Genomic DNA, 17,952 nt, shown 5'->3' on the forward strand with positions numbered 1-17,952 from the left:
GCTATATTCTAGAAATGGTAGATTACGCGACCCGCTACCTGGAGGCCGATCCTCTCCGCGCCGCCACAACCATGGAGGTGGCGAGAGAATTGATGCTACTGTTTAGCAGGGTGGGAATAGTCAGTGAGATACTGATGGATCAGGGCTCATGATTCATGTCCCGTGTGTTGAAAGATCTCAGTCTGTTACAGGTTACCACAATACAGAATGCAATGGCTCAATCCATACACCCCCTCCTTAACTAACGGTCACGAGTTTATGACATTTTCTGAATTATCGCTCAGCATAAAATGCTGAAACTTCGTTCAGAATTATAATCGGACAACACCGTCTGTATTGGCTGGCCAACTTCCTAATCAGGGAAATAACTTGATAGGGGGGAAGTTGAAAAATATCATGGTTTATTTACATCTGGACAGACAATATCAACTATTAACCTGGGATTTTACGGAACTGGCCTAATCCGTTAACGGTTTTGTGAAAAACAATTGGTGACGTCAGGGAAGCTGAAGGGAGCAAGAGACCCCATAATGTTTGTCTGGATTGCGGGCCCTTGGGATGTCAGGCAGGCCCTTGACATATATTTATGTATCAAACGGAATTCGTCTGAGCACTGATGCGATCCTGATACAGGATGCGCTGCATCCTGTATCAGATAAAGATGGGCTGCGATGTATTCCTTTGGAGCAATAACGGCCATCAATGTACTCCTTAGAAGATAACTTGTTTTTGCAACAGACATGTTCAGATTAAATTCTAATGATGTTCAAAGGTTCCCTACAAAATAGGGTTAACTTTTTGTTTATTATTGCTTCTAATCCAGAAGACTAAGTCTCACTCTGAAATCTTGTTGTTGCATGGAACTTTCTCTGTTGTCAGTACAATCTTAACTATCCTTAACCCAAATATATTAGATAACAGTAAGCTACGCTATCTGTATTCCAATACAGCATACTCCTCTCTCTAGCTCTCACTCACGTTCCCACCATTCGCTTCCTGAAACAACTAAACTCTCCTGAGACTTCTCCTTGAGTCAGACAACGTTGGGCACAAAAACAAACAGGAAATATATATCTCTAGGGATGTTAAATGCTATTTCCTGTCTGCCAAACGCTCAAATGCCTTTTACCTTTTCTTAACTGCTTTAAGAGAATGATTAAACAGCCTTTCTTTGCTATTTGGAGTTTCACAAAGAAAATATGAAAAACGACCAACTACATCAGGTTTGTTTATACCGGCTTTCTGCTACTATAACAATACAATTGTAAATTGTATTTTGAAAAAGAAAATGTGTTAAGAAAAAGGAATTGGTCTCAATTTCATAACAGTTCAATCACCGGCATTTTATTTATAGTACTTTCAAATGTTCAAGAAAAATTTGTGTTGCATTGACTGACCAGAGAAAGCCAGAGTGGAGCTAGGCTGTATTTTTGCACGGTGGTGCTATTGATATGAACCACTGTGCTTCTTCTTTGACTACTGGGGAAAAGGAACAGTTGTGACTGTCTCTGATTCAGGTAATACACCTTTTTTATTACTTTAAACCTTAATAATTTGGAACAAAGCGCACCCCTTAATTTTTTAGTTATTCTAAGAGGTTTAAGTCAGTTTATTTCACTGTGACTACGGCTTTGACTACTGGGGTAAAGGGACCTTGGTCACTGTTACAGGAGGTAAGCCCACTTTAACTATGTAGTTTTTAAGTCTTTTTTTTTGTCTTACATTTTATAGGAATTGCATTTGTTATGTGTATGTTTTATGCATTCATTATTTGACTGCACTTAAGTTATGGGCACAATATATTAAACGTTGACTTTGAAATGCAACTAAAATGAAAACAAAAGCATTATACGATTTGTATTAATTAATTAATTAATGATTTAACAGCAGTCGCTAAGGGCAATTATAACGTTTTTACACCATTCGACTTTGGCAAGGGTAACAAATGTTTTTAAACAAATAACAATGCAAATTGTTTCAGCTGTAATCTTCCAACCGCATTGTTTTTATGCTTTATAATACCAATAATATTCATTTTAAGTAATAGTAATAATATGTCACATATAATATATACATGAATACATGAATCATCATCAATCAATAATAACAGTAAATAATGCCATAGAAATACAAATTGATTTCCGGTAGGCCTATATACCGGTAGGCCTATATAGTAACGGTTTTAGAAATATTTTAGTTGGTTTTTTGGTCATTGTCCAAAAGCTTATTTTTGTAAACCTGATGCTAAAATATCTGTTTTCTTATGATAATTCAAAAGTAAGATAATGTTAAATGTATATATAATGTGTATTAATTACAAATATCTTGTTCTGTATCTCTTTCCATGTGCCTTTCTCTCTCTGCCTTTCTCTCCTTGCTAGCGGTGCTAGCCCCCAATGTCTTTCTGCTGGTCCAGTGTGGCTCAGGGACGGGAGAAGTCACTATTGGCTGCATGGCAACTGGCTTTACGCCGGCTTCACTCACGTTTAAATGGGAGTTTGGAGGAAGCGAACTGGCAGACGCCGTTCAGTACCCGACCTCTAAGAAAGATAACCAGTATACAGGAGTCAGCCAGATCCGCGTCAGGAGACAGGACTGGGACACCCAGAAGCCTTTTACCTGCTCCGCGATACACGCTGGCGGAACTGTCAAGGCCTATGGTTTCGAACAAGGTAGGATTATGTCCATCAAGTTTTTATTGTTTAATGGTTTGATATTGTATTGTCTGACAATTGAAATTTGTATCATAATACATTAATTTGACCAAAAATTATATTATGCTATTGATGTTATGACATAGGCTAAGTCGAGTTAAAATTTGCTACCATTATTGCAATATAGTTCCGAGTTGGCTTATCAATTTTTTTTTATTGTTTAATGGTTTAATATTGTATTGTCTTACAATTTAAAATTGTATCATAATACATTAATTTGACAAAAAAAATATTATTATTATTCACTAAGATGAATTATGACATAAATCGAGTTAAATCTGCTACCATTATTGTGATACAGTTTATATTAATATATTGTGTTAGCATTCAATAAATCAAATGATGGAACAATCCTTAGCCTGTTCTATTGCTATGCATAGTATGCCTACTATGAGGCCTATATAGCCTACATCTTTTTGATCTGGAGTTAGACTAGCAATGTCTTTGCCAGATATAGATTAAAATGTGTATCGCTGGAGGGCAGAGGCTACCGCTGGTGCGTTACATGCTTGTTCAGCCTTTGCAATACATAGGCCTACTGCATAGTTACTTTGCTTACCCGACGGTTGGTCCTCAACTCTACTTTACTAGTACTATTACTTCTACTACTGCTACGACTACTTCTACTTTACTAATGACTTTTATTTATCTCATCTCTGCTGGATATTTTTCCCTCCCTCTTTCTCCATGTATTATTTACTGCTCACAAAGAAGCTATATGTCATGCTATGTTGACATTTTATGCACAATTGTTTAATTGGACAAGCAAGTCCGATCGTCCAAACAGTTTTTAACATTTTCAGTCACTGAATACAGTGTATTCATTGTATTTATTGTCCTCTGTATCGTCCACATATCGATCATGTTATACTGTTTTACAGTGGTGGTGGTGGTTCATAAGTTGCCAGCTCTGAGTATCTTGATCTCTGAGACTGAAGGCAGCCAGGTTGTTTCCTTCGGCTGCTTTGCCGCAGATTTTTCACCAAAGGATTATACGATCACATGGTTGAGAAACGGCAAGAAAATCGATCCATCTGAAAGCAGCACTTCTTCTGAGGGTCAAAATAACGAGACTGCGACTTTCTACAATGCAGCAAGCTATATCCAGGTGAAGGAAAATCACTGGAAGGATGATGGAACTAATATCACATGTAGGTTTGCAAGTAGTAAAGAGCAAGTGGATGCTCATCTGACCTATGGCGGGGGATGTGTCGGTGAGTAAATATGAATTAAAAGTAATTCAAACAAATGTTTTAGGCAACCTTGTTGAGGGGACTTGAAACTGATGTTTTTCTCTTTCCAACAATAGAACCAACGTCAACAAAATTGGAAATCGATATCTTGCCAATCTCACTTGAGACGATGTATTTGGAAAATAATGCTGACCTTGTTTGCAAGGTCCACAGTAGTGATCCCGTGGAAGTTAAATGGTTTAATGAAAGTGGTGAGGTGTTATCCACTCCGAAGAGTCCAAGTTCAAATACGTACATTGCCACAGCCAGGATAACGTACGATGAATGGAGCAAAGGAATGAGTTGGTACTGTGAGGCTTCGATTAAAGATTCAATAGAGGTTCCAACGAGAAAAGACTTTGTGAAGAATAATGGTGAGTACATGTTTCCAGATTATATAAACGAATGATAAAACTGCTATATGATTTAGAATATTTTTCTGATTTAATCCATAGCCCTAAATAATGGGCCTATGCATGATTATCAAAATCAAAATCAAGTGATTATTTATTGCGGTTAAAAAGAGGCTAAATATGTTGACTGAAATAATTATTTATTTATTTAAAAACTGATTTTGTCTTTGGGTAAAACTCTGTGTAATACATAGCATAGGCTAATTGTTCTCTCATACTTGCAGGACGAAATAGAGTTCCTCCATCCGTTTATCTGCTCCCTCCAGTAGATGATTTAAGTTGCACGAACATGACCCTGACTTGCTTTGTGAAAGACTTCTACCCCGCGGACATTTTGGTGCATTGGCTGGTTGATAATTTGACAATAGATGGAAGTGCTCTTTATTCACACAAAACAACAAACGTTATTGAAAACGGTGACTTGTTTTCCACTTATGGCCAACTTACCTTTAGCTCTGATGGTTGGAAAGACGGCAGAGTGTTTAGATGCGAAGTCTACCACATGTCTATGGATTCCAAAAACCAACCCATTGTCAAGTTAATTACTGAAAAGTCATCAGGCAATGTTAACATTATCAACATGAACCTGGGTCCTTCTACGTGCTTGCCCCAGTAGATGTTGTTTTTCTGTGTGTGATGTAATGCTGCATGTTTGTTTTTTTAAAATGCTGATTCAAAATCAAAATAATAAAAAAAAACATTGAACTTTAAATCTTGTTAATGTTCGTCCAATGTAGCAGGGTTAATCAATGCATTTTACCTATGAATGAATGCAAATTGATAGTAGATAATATATCATATAATATACATAGGCCTCTATAATATAAATTGATACAAGACACATGGCCGATGAGTTAGGCATTACATCCATCAGTTATTCCAGGCTACTTCATTGAAGTTGAGCATTCGTTGGCAGTTTGCAGAGCACCCATCCCTCTCAGAAAACGAAAACTCGACATTTAAGATTGTTCACATGTTTTTAATTGTTTTGTCTCGTTTCTGTGTGCTTTGTTTACCTCTACTGGGTCTTGCCCTGAAGAAGAAATTTCTTCAATTAGTGTAGACTCTTCAAATCAATTCAATTCCTCCAAATTACTACAACAAACTAGCTATGTTCAACCACATTACCGTACATTAGAGGTCTTTAAAAAGCAAGTCTTGGTGCATTGTTATTATTGTGTTACCATCTGATTATATACAAGTAACTGATAACAAAGAATAGTATATTTAACTAAACCATCTACATATCTAAAAAATAATATTTATTTTTGCGGGACACTATACATGCTGGAAAATATAATTAGTCATACCAATTATACCAGTGACAGAAGTTGAGTATCAAGCATTGATATATGCTGGACCATCATTTAATATTTCTTTGTGATCTTTATGTGAAGAAATGTAAAATCATCAAGAGTAAATTATCAAGTAGTGTTTTATTAACGCTCCCCTCTCCCGACCAGCGTTTCTTGTCCTGACTGAAAGCCAATGGAGTAACGCTGTGGATGGACAACAAGATAGCATGCAAAGCACATTGAACACCTTCATCATCCTCTTCCTCATCACACTGGTCTACAGCATTGGAACCACTGCCATCAAGGTACAGAGAGGCTTTGGGCACTACACTAATTATTCTGGTACTTTCATTTCTCAGCCAAGTAATCTCTAAATGATTGTACATTATGAATAACTATGTCATTGCCAATACTAATCAATTCTGGAAATTAAAATCATAAAAACCATGAAAATAACTAATGGACACAGTTTTAACTTATTTGACATTAATGCTTCTCCTTTCATTTTCTTATATTTATTTTAGATCAGATGAAGGAAGTGTTAATGGCATTTTTTTCATCTGTCATTAAAAACGATACGAAGAAAGATGACCTTAAAAAAGACTATTTGCTCCGACAAAGCAATTCAATCTACGAAAACAATGATTCTGAAAAAATTATATGTAGGTAAAAGGGTTTGTAAGTATTATTTAGCAATACTTCAGAAGAGTTTATTTGAGATGTTCCACCTGCTGACCTAAAGAGATTCATGGAATTAATTAACTAAATTCCAGCACTCAACTGATCATGTTTAAATCATACAGGTGGTTACCTTACTACTCGGAATTGCAACATAGTTATGGTAGAGAGAAGAAAATGATACTGAAAGTCATGAAAACAATTCTGAGATATTAAAATGTGAAGCATATTTCCCTTGCTGGCATACTTAGTCTTGCACCTGGTGTCTTAAATGCAGCACTCTAGCTGCCAAGTTTCACTTCTGCTTTTCATGGGGCTATTTTTATGCCAGTGATCTTGCTTTATGCTCCTGCCCGCTGCCTGCTCAGCCTTGTTCTGCTCTAACATGTGTGCAAACAGCGCTCCACCTCCTCCTCCAGCGACTCGTTTACTTGTGATTGAACAACGCCCCCTAGCTTAAAAGGAAGGTTATGGAACACGCTGTAAATAGTTTTCTTTTGGTTACATGTACACAGAAAAATGGTGTATATTCAAATATTAAACTCTGAAAATGTCATTGATCTGTTGGTGCTTTATTTGGCGGATAATATAAAACTCATAGTCTGTGCTGTCTCCCAGTGGAGCGGGTTATCCCTCCAAATATCACCCTGTACCCCGTCTGGACCGGCCAGTCTTGGGCCTCGGAGCTGAGCCTGGTGTGCTCTCTTAGTGGATTCTATCCAGACAAGGTGAGTGTGGAGTGGTTACTGGACGGCCGTGTGCCAGAAACAAGCCCAGTCCAGAACAAGCTGCAAAGTGTTGAGGAAGTGGGGAAAACATTCACCCTCAACAGCAAGATTCAGCTGAAAATGGAGGAGTGGAAAAAGGGCCCAAATGTTCAGTGCAAGTCAAAATATGGACATGGCAAGGAGGAGACAAGAAACATCAATATCTGTGATAGTAAGTACAAGTACCTTGTTTCTCAAAGAACATAGGTCAGAATGCCTTTGCCTTCTCCTTTACTGCTCGCAGCAAATAGACAGTGAAATTCTTGGCCAATTTGGGTTTTTTATTAAGCTGCACTGGCTCCATTGGTATTGGATGTTTATGTGTGATAACAATTATTTTTTTCTCTGACAGTTTATTCATACCCACCATCCGTTCATCTAACGACTCCCAGCTTCAAGACGGTCATCGAGGCAGGATCAGATGTCACAGCAGCATGTGTGGTACACACTGCGTTTGACGTCAATGTGACATGGCATCTGGATGGCAAAGCGCTAACAACACCCAACCTTGTGACCGAGGTTAAAGAGGGAGCTTTAACCAGGAGCAACCTCACAGTCTCCCCTAGCCATTGGAAGAAACTAAACTCCATCACATGTCGGGCAGAGCACTGCTTCACTACTGTTGAAAAGAACATGAGTGTGGCAGGTAATACAGACAAGTGAACTTAGAACAATTAATGACTGTTACTGATCTTAATATTGCAACTGCGCCTTATGGAGGTCTTCACAGATGTCCTCTTTTGTTTTTATATATCATAGTACTACGATTCTCTGTATTGTTTTCGGTAGACTTAGAGTTATAACTGGTTGCCAAACTAACCAAATGTTCACATATTTGCATTTTTTTCATGAACATCACCTTCTGCACAAAGACAGTCGATGGACAACGGAAATCGGTAATTGACTTCTAATTTTGCTCACCTGTACCAATGTGTGTATTATTATCAGGAAATGATCTTACATGAAATAAATTGCAATATCAGTGTAATGATTCCTTCAAGCTGAAATAACGAGTGAAGTATATTTTCACCTTCTGCAAAATGGTGTAGACAGCAAAATGGTGTGTATTACAATTACAATCAGGGCATTTAGCAGACGCTTTTATCCAAAGCGACTTACATCGTTTAATACACACATTGACACACCGACGGCAGAGTCAACCATGCAAGGCGACAACCTGCTCTTCAGGAACAGTTAGGGTTAAATGTCTTGCTCAGTGACACTCATCACTCCTCTAGGGGGAGTTGGGTCGAACTAGCAACCTTTCGGTTACAAGACAACTGCTCTACCTCCTGAGCTAAGCCAACCCCCCGGGGTCAAATATTAAACTCTGAAAATGTCATTGATCTATTGGTGCTTCATTTGGCGGATAATAGAAAACTCATAGTCTGTGCTGTCTCCCAGTGGAGCGGGTTATCCCTCCAAATATCACCCTGTACCCCGTCTGGACCGGCCAGTCTTGGGCCTCGGAGCTGAGCCTGGTGTGCTCTCTTAGTGGATTCTATCCAGACAAGGTGAGTGTGGAGTGGTTACTGGACGGCCGTGTGCCAGAAACAAGCCCAGTCCAGAACAAGCTGCAAAGTGTTGAGGAAGGGGGGAAAACATTCACCCTCAACAGCAAGATTCAGCTGAAAATGGAGGAGTGGAAAAAGGGCCCAACTGTTCAGTGCAAGTCAAAATATGGACATGGCAAGGAGGAGACAAGAAACATCAGTATCTGTGATAGTAAGTACAAGTACCTTGTTTCTCAAAGAACATAGGTCAGAATGCCTTTGCCTTCTCCTTTACTGCTCGCAGCAAATAGACAGTGAAATCTTTGGCCAATTTAGGTTTTTTATTAAGCTGCACTGGCTACATTGGTATCGGATGTTTATGTGTGATAACAATTATTTTTTTCTCTGACAGTTTATTCATACCCACCATCCGTTCATCTAACGACTCCCAGCTTCAAGACGGTCATCGAGGCAGGATCAGATGTCACAGCAGCATGTGTGGTACACACTGCGTTTGACGTCAATGTGACATGGCATCTGGATGGCAAAGCGCTAACAACACCCAACCTTGTGACCGAGGTTAAAGAGGGAGCTTTAACCAGGAGCAACCTCACAGTCTCCTCTAGCCAGTGGAAGAAACTAAACTCCATCACATGTCGGGCAGAGCACTGCTTCACTACTGTTGAAAAGAACATGAGTGTGGCAGGTAATACAGACAAGTGAACTTAGAAAAATTAATGACTGTTACTGATCTTAATATTGCAACTGCGCCTTATGGAGGTCTTCACAGATGTCCTCTTTTGTTTTTATATATCATTGTACTACGATTCTCTGTATTGTTTTCGGTAGACTTAGAGTTATAACTGGTTGCCAAACTAACCAAATGTTCACATATTTGCATTTTTTTCATGAACATCACCTTCTGCACAAAGACAGTCGATGGACAACGGAAATCGGTAATTGACTTCTAATTTTGCTCACCTGTACCAATGTGTGTATTATTATCAGGAAATGATCTTACATTAAATAAATTGCAATATCAGTGTAATGATTCCTTCAAGCTGAAATAACGAGTGAAGTATATTTTCACCTTCTGCAAAATGGTGTAGACAGCAAAATGGTGTGTATTACAATTACAATCAGGGCATTTAGCAGACGCTTTTATCCAAAGCGACTTACATCGTTTAATACACACATTGACACACCGACGGCAGAGTCAACCATGCAAGGCGACAACCTGCTCTTCAGGAACAGTTAGGGTTAAATGTCTTGCTCAGTGACACTCATCACTCCTCTAGGGGGAGTTGGGTCGAACTAGCAACCTTTCGGTTACAAGACAACTGCTCTACCTCCTGAGCTAAGCCGACCCCCCGGGGTCAAATATTAAACTCTGAAAATGTCATTGATCTATTGGTGCTTCATTTGGCGGATAATAGAAAACTCATAGTCTGTGCTGTCTCCCAGTGGAGCGGGTTATCCCTCCAAATATCACCCTGTACCCCGTCTGGACCGGCCAGTCTTGGGCCTCGGAGCTGAGCCTGGTGTGCTCTCTTAGTGGATTCTATCCAGACAAGGTGAGTGTGGAGTGGTTACTGGACGGCCGTGTGCCAGAAACAAGCCCAGTCCAGAACAAGCTGCAAAGTGTTGAGGAAGGGGGGAAAACATTCACCCTCAACAGCAAGATTCAGCTGAAAATGGAGGAGTGGAAAAAGGGCCCAACTGTTCAGTGCAAGTCAAAATATGGACATGGCAAGGAGGAGACAAGAAACATCAGTATCTGTGATAGTAAGTACAAGTACCTTGTTTCTCAAAGAACATAGGTCAGAATGCCTTTGCCTTCTCCTTTACTGCTCGCAGCAAATAGACAGTGAAATCTTTGGCCAATTTAGGTTTTTTATTAAGCTGCACTGGCTACATTGGTATCGGATGTTTATGTGTGATAACAATTATTTTTTTCTCTGACAGTTTATTCATACCCACCATCCGTTCATCTAACGACTCCCAGCTTCAAGACGGTCATCGAGGCAGGATCAGATGTCACAGCAGCATGTGTGGTACACACTGCGTTTGACGTCAATGTGACATGGCATCTGGATGGCAAAGCGCTAACAACACCCAACCTTGTGACCGAGGTTAAAGAGGGAGCTTTAACCAGGAGCAACCTCACAGTCTCCTCTAGCCAGTGGAAGAAACTAAACTCCATCACATGTCGGGCAGAGCACTGCTTCACTACTGTTGAAAAGAACATGAATGTGGCAGGTAATACACACAATTGAACACACAATTGAAAATGAATGACTGTCACTGATCTTAATATTGCAACTGCGCCTTATGGATGTCTTCACAGATGTCCTCTTTTGTTTTTATATATTATGTAGTACTACGATTCCCCGTGTTGTTTTCGGTAGACTTGGAGTTATAACTGGTTGCCAAACTAACCAAATGTTCACATATTGGCTGTTTGCATGGACATCACCTTCTGCAACAAGAAAGTCGACGGAATAATACAGACGGAAAACTGTAATTTACTTCTAATTATGCTCACCTGTATCAATGTGTATATTATCTTACATGAATTCAATTGCAATATCACATATTATCAGTTTCATGATTCCTTCAAGCAGAAATAATAAGTGAGGTATATTTTCCCTCTTGGCTATGTAGCCAAGCCAGTGACCAATTACCTTACACCCACATGACAACGGCAGGGCAACCAAAGGTGTAGCTCAATGAATGTATGGCGGATCAGAATTTGAGAAAGAACCAACTACATGAAACAGTGAGGAAGGGGCGGAGAGTTCATTAGCTGACTAAATGAATGTACATTAATGTGCATTAACTAACATTTTCCACATTTCGAAGGCGTGTGGGCACATACCTCTGGGATATTTTATGGTTATTTTACCATTTCAGATCCGGTTCTCTGTCGCTTTAAAACATATCCTTGGTAAAGCGTATGCCGATGAAGTCATCAGATACCGGTTGTCCAGTTGCAGATTTTGCCTTTACTCTTGTATATATTAATTCTTAAATGTTGCTCGTGTCAGTCACATTTTGTCATTCTCTTTCAGGATCACTCTCCCATAGCCAGCCTTCAGCTTTGCTTCTGCAGGGTCCAAATGAGCTGGTGTGCCTGGCTTACGGATTCAGCCCTGCGTCCATCAACATCACCTGGCTACTCGACGGCACCACACAGCTCAGGAGTTACAATACTACTGAACCTCACAGAGGTCCAAAGGGGAAGTTCAGCATCCAAAGCCGACTCCCTCTTTCCCCCAACGAATGGCTACCTGGGCAGATGTACACCTGCAGGGTGAACCATTGTAACGGAAACATAGCCCTGAACATGTCCAAACCCGGTGTGTACATGCACATGTCTTGCTATATCATTGCTGCATATAAATAGTATGGAATTCAGATGCCAGACTCCTAGTGTATAATCAAGGTGGTTCTACACAGTCTACAACTGAATAGACCTTGTGTGATTTTGATAATGGACCTATCTATGTTGCTAGATTGAATTCTCAATTGAAAGAATAGATAGGGTTTTTCAGATGGGAATATCTGACACAATTACACATTTTGCTAGGTCTATGTTGCTTTCCTCTGAACAAAATTTAAAACAACTTAGCTCTGTAGGATAAGAACAATAAAATAATTGATGATTCTGTTAGTCACACAAACTGAGCGTGCAAGTCAACATAGAATGTACTCCATACACTTAAAATGTATTCAACATCTGTTTTCATTACCTTTCCTAGAGATTCTTGAAGAAAGTGTGTTATTTGACGAGAACAAACAGGTTTTCGTCCAAGACATGGGGGAGGACAACTGGATGATGACCATTACCTTCCTCCTCCTGTTCTTCGTCTCCCTTTTCTATGGCATCTTGGTCACGGTTATAAAGGTGAGCGAAACAGATGTTGCGTACACAGAAATTTGCTACAGCTTAACGAGATGGTTTTAAAAATGTACCTAAAATACTTGAAACATGGGGAAACTAAATCTGCATTATTTGCGATCTTTCAGACAAAGTGAGAAGGACCTCAAGAAACATCTAGTGGATCCTGTAATGTGAAGCAGAGGATGCAAAGGAAGCAACTATTTCCATTACAGCAATGAATTATAACTGATGTATGATGATAATGTTATGTGACTAGCCATAAAGAATATTATAATAAAAAATATAGAATAAAATAAAAATGATATCAATGGTACCTGGAAAATTCTAAACATTGTATTAGGATATAAACCATAAAGTGGAGTCAAGGGAGCCTATACAGTATACAGCCTGGTTTGGTTTATTGAGTAAAGATTATGGAATGTTAATGATTTAATAGTTGACTGATTTCTGGTAATTTACATTACCAGAAAATGTAAAGATTCCTTGTACATAAGAAAGTGATACTTCTTACCTATGTGTTGTCCCGCAACCCTGGCCAAACACACATTCGGCCTCCGACTCTTTGTACCTTCCCCTTAATAGAATAGAAAGAAATGTATTGTTATCCTAAAGAATACAACAAAAGTAGGAACTAATTAAATTATTAATTAAACTACCAAAACAAAGAAAACTGACAACAAACTCAAAACAAAAAGACTGAACTACCAGGTCTCTCTTATCAACCCTTTAATACATAAAAAAATATGATAATTAAAACATTTCTACCGTAGCCCAGACATAATCATGGCATTTTATTGATATGCTGGAAGAATGACAAACAAATTGAAGTAGGTCCTTAAGAATAAACTTGATTCACCGGTGTTCCGGTGTCCCAGATCTCTTTCTATAGTTCTGTGAGTTACTATGCTGACAGCCAATGACAAACTTGAGTTATTTAAGATGCTGAATGGCATCTTCTTTTCTACTTTCACTCCACTCCAATTTTAGTTATCCCTGTCTCTTTTAGTCTCCTGTAAGTAAAATATTTGACATACAGCTGTAGACATGGTGTATATTCAAATGTTTGTAGTATTGTGAATGTCCTGACCTTTCTTCATCAACCTGGAAAGATTAATTCATTGGTTGATTAAAAATAGATTTGATTTTGACACTGTATGCAACCGAGTAAGAGTGAATTAATTGAGTATCATACACAAAATAAATTTGTTTTGGTTTATCTATACCTTGTTTGTTATACTCTTAGGAAAGATAACGGTCCAACCTCTAATATTTAATATTTGTATCAAAACATCCAGGAAATAATATTGGTATACGATGTCAAATTATTTGAAAGCAAATTTAAAAAGCTAAACTAAACAAATTAACTGGTATATTGGATGTTTAAGAAGTAGTGTCAACATAGGTTCCGAAGTAATGTTCTGATTAACACCACGTTATGCTCAAGCATTCATAGAGTATGAGCTTACCATGATCAATGCATGGGTGATCATGCAAGACTCAAATTACTTAGAATGCTAACAAATACATACTGCCCATAAGCCGCATATCTGCCAAAAGCCATATCCAATATGTGCCAGTGAATCAGTTTTCAACACCATTTAAAATGTGTGACATGAAAATGAAACATATGAAGTATTACTACTGTGATTATATTGGGGGGGGGGGGGGGGGGGGGGTGGTTCTTAGTAGATTTTAGTCTTTAGTAGTAGTTAATTTTTTTGTCCAAAAATCTGCAAAAACAATTATCTGATAACGAAGATTCACAATGGATGAAATTCCTGTAACTGATTCCTAGAATCCCAACAGAAGTTATTTAGAGGCAATTTAACATTTTACCTCGTCTGAATGGAACCAGTGATAGATGTTCCATTAAGGCTATTGTTCTTTTCTACACGAAAAGCAGGCTGACATAATACTTCTACTGGTATAGGCTGATCAGATCACAGTTATCCGAAGCGCAAAGACAATTGCACATATGTGTTGTAGAAGTGAGTTAGGACGCTACACTGTTATACTTTTTTTGGGGCCGATTAATCTTCTCCGGTACTTTGGAGCATCATGTGTTTGAGAATGGCCTCTATCTTTGTTAGTTCTATGCTAGCACTACCCGTCCTATACTCTTAGAATAGATGTTATTTTGAAACTTATGTTTGAGAAAAACTAAATAGCGAATGTTGTTATATTAACCCAGTTGTTGACAGTCACATTTCTACAGGAAAGGCAAAGAAGAAGAAGAAGAAGGGGGCGTTCCAGTCTGTGAAAACGGGAACCAAAAATAAGTGGCCTATACTTAAATCATTTAATTTAAAACAAATTGAATGTGTGTCCTTAGGTCTCTTAATGCACAAAAAATGGAAAAGGTAGGAAAACAAGTTCATATTAGTGTGGTGTGGCCCGGTTAGTGCAAGTTTAGCTCCTATAAATGAATGGTAGTTGAATAGCTGAATAATTAAGTGCACCACCAGCTGTGTTCACTATGTCACAACAGCATTGGGAGATGGTGATATAATCATCATATCAAATAATATGCCATAGGCCTATGCAACAATGACAGTTATAACAGATAGAAAGTTATAACAATAGAAATTAAGTAATCACATATTTTGCACCACAATGTGCATGCTTCTCTCAAGTAAATGCAATTTTAAATGAAAACACAGATGCTGATTCTAAGCATGCAACCTATTTTGAGACTAAATGCCCTGTTATTTTAAATGAAAGATATACAACCGCATAACATATTGGTTATTTATCCATGCTAAAGATATTGAGTCAAATGATCAAGTAATGTCTACGTACGGGAATAAAAATCGTTGATGTGTGTTATTTTTTAAACACTTTTTAACAATCTTTTTTTTCTCACTCATGTTGAAGGTAGAATATGTAAGATTTTGGCATTAAAACATGTAAAAAAGACAAGACTTATGTTTTATATTTTCGTTTCTTCTGTACTAAGATTATACAAAATATTTTCGACCATTGCAAATCTCAGGGGATCCGTAATTTTTAAATGGGAACCGACCAGGCCATTTTGTCGATTCTTACCGGCGTTATTTCTCCTTAAGCACTAGCCTCCGGGAAATATCGGAAACACGGGAAACATAGGGAGTGCGGACGGAAGTCTGAGAACTATGATAGCTATCCACTCTATTGTTTTTTTCATTCAATGTATTGCTCACTCTTGAGCAATACAATGAATACTTCTGTTGCCGAAGCTTTCCATGTAAAGCGTAAACATACGGGTGAATCAAACTACCCAAGAAGACTATCTGAAAACAGAAAAAATATCATATTTTTGAATCAGACGTCCTCGAAAACTGAAACTAACCACGTCCCCTTAAACCCAGTCTCACAACAGAATGTAGTATAACTTTTGACTTCATAACTTTATATAACTTCAACAACAGCTATAAACATGTGACAAGCCTATGTTTTTCTCTAGCTCTAGCCCAACAGGAAAGGCTCACGCTGCATCATCAAATGCTCCATTGAAACGCATTGGAAACACAAGCCGTTGCTAGAAATGTATCTAAATTCGATAACGAAAAAATAGAAACTTTGCCTTTTAGACATTCAACCAGGTGTGCAGCTTGGGATTGCTCTGTGAAAATTGTGTGTCTCGAACCCACAAAAAAAGCCGGACCCTAACTAACCCTAAACCGAAACCCCAGATCCAAGATATGGCGTTCCCGGGACCCCAGGAAACGTGCGTATACATTTTGGCATCTCTAGCTATCTCGAACGGGCGGGAAAAGGGACATGACCTCCAACAGTCGAGTATATGAAACATAAAACAGCGGGTAGAGTCAAATTCTCCATTGCTGGCCTGTGGACAAGTTTTTAAAGTCTGGGGTCAAAAGGTCAAAAGGTGGCGACACCATGCCCTTATTGATTTTGTATTTCTCCATACTTTTCGTGTTCTTTGTTTCCTACTGTTCATAATCTCTGTTCTCCTTGCCCCAGGATCACCAACCCCGTACCTGCCTGCCATTCCACCATGCGTGCTCCTATCTGCCTACCTGCTAGTAGTGTTGCCTGCCTGTCATCAATATATGTTTAATAATATAGAAAAGTAGTTTTTTAAATGTGTGTAGACGATCGTACGTTCACTCTTGTTTAAGAAAATATATTATTTGAACGGGATATGAAGATCTTTCTCTCAATTATATTAATACTCTTTGGAAATAGCGTAATCACAATGCGTCACAGCCTGCAGTGAAGAAGGGGAGGGAGAAGATTTCTCAGAGCATATACCGTTCGTTCGGACCATGGACCTATTGGTTCGGACAAGACACAAGAGTGTCCCAAAATGTAGAGATATAAACATAATATATTCATTGCGTAAACTAGATTTGACCATAGAGGTTTTTTTCTTTTTAAGTATTTTATTAGACAAATACAGTGGCTGCAGTGGTTCTCCCAGAAGATCAACTGCCATTACTCTGAATCACTCGTAATGCTTCTATGTGTAGGCCTACACTAAATTCACTATAATGTAGGATGCAAGATATTGGGTTGGTCAACTTTTAGCAACTAAACAACCTCCTTCCACCGCGTGCATTTTTATTCATCCCATTCTTCAAGGTATTTCCCCAAAGTTCCGCTAGGTGTCACTATTGACCAGCTTAGGCAATGATCGTCAGTCCGAATCATAGCCTGTAAAAAGCGGTCTGAAGTCTGTTCAGCGCGAAATAGCTCACTGTCAGCGCAACCGTGCATGAGCGTTCATAATTAGAACAGAAATTATTGTCGTTTTGAGCTGTTTTCAGGAATGTGCTCCATGATAACACCCCCCCCCCCCCCCCCCCCCCCCCCCCAAAAAAAGGATGAGACTGCTAGCAATGACCCTTCTTATCCCCTGTCCAGAAATAGGTTATAGGCCTTCTTCTTAACTTCTAATTTGAAAATGTGCAATGTACTCTGCTCTGATCGCCACTCTCTCCCTGTCCCCCAATCTTCCCTGTCTCACTATCTCCTCTCTCTGTTTCTTTATCTCGTCGGTATCCCTATCTCCTCTGCCTCCCTCTCTGTCTCTCTATTTCCTGAGTCTCTCTGTCTCCCTATCTCATCCCCCTGTCTCCCCATCTCCTCAACTCTCTTTATGTCTTTCTCAGTATCCCCTTTGTCAATCGGCCCCCCTATCTCCTCTGTCTCCCTATCTTCCTTGTCTCCCTATCTTCCTTGTCTCCCTATCTCCTCTGTCTCTCTGTCTCCCCATCCTCTCGTCTCCAAAATAGGTAAAAGTATCTGGAGGAACGCTGTTCCCTCGCTTACTGCGACACCACCGTCTACAGGCCACAGCAAACACACATCACACCGGGACCCGTTTAGAGGCATAGAAAGAAAATCAAAAAATACAGAGAAACATGAGAAAGGAATTCAGAAAAGTTTTTCTGTTTTAAATTGTCCGCCCAATAAAGCCGCAATAGATGAGTTACGTAATTTATCTCCCCCAT

The 17,952-nt window shown here is 39.0% G+C and overlaps 2 gene segments (V, D, J or C); both read left to right on the plus strand.

Annotated features, from left to right (window-relative positions):
• Window positions 1-1,618: 1,618 nt before the first annotated feature.
• LOC132474494 (immunoglobulin heavy constant mu-like) lies at window positions 1,619-12,877 on the plus strand (the record flags this gene model as incomplete). The annotated part of the segment is given in 13 exon segments: window positions 1,619-1,673; window positions 2,382-2,672; window positions 6,951-7,271; window positions 7,452-7,745; window positions 7,972-7,995; window positions 8,504-8,824; window positions 9,005-9,298; window positions 9,525-9,548; window positions 10,057-10,377; window positions 10,558-10,851; window positions 11,664-11,951; window positions 12,354-12,499; window positions 12,622-12,877. Coding segments are annotated over 13 exon segments (2,682 nt in total), but the record flags the coding sequence as incomplete, so codon positions are not given.
• On the plus strand, window positions 3,118-5,071 carry LOC132448390 (Ig mu chain C region-like). The segment is given in 3 exon segments: window positions 3,118-3,928; window positions 4,024-4,320; window positions 4,584-5,071. Coding segments are annotated over 3 exon segments (1,041 nt in total).
• Window positions 12,878-17,952: the final 5,075 nt, after the last annotated feature.

The sequence above is a fragment of the Gadus macrocephalus genome, chromosome 2, assembly GCF_031168955.1.
Source record: "Gadus macrocephalus chromosome 2, ASM3116895v1".
Classification (NCBI taxonomy): Eukaryota; Metazoa; Chordata; class Actinopteri; order Gadiformes; family Gadidae; genus Gadus; species Gadus macrocephalus.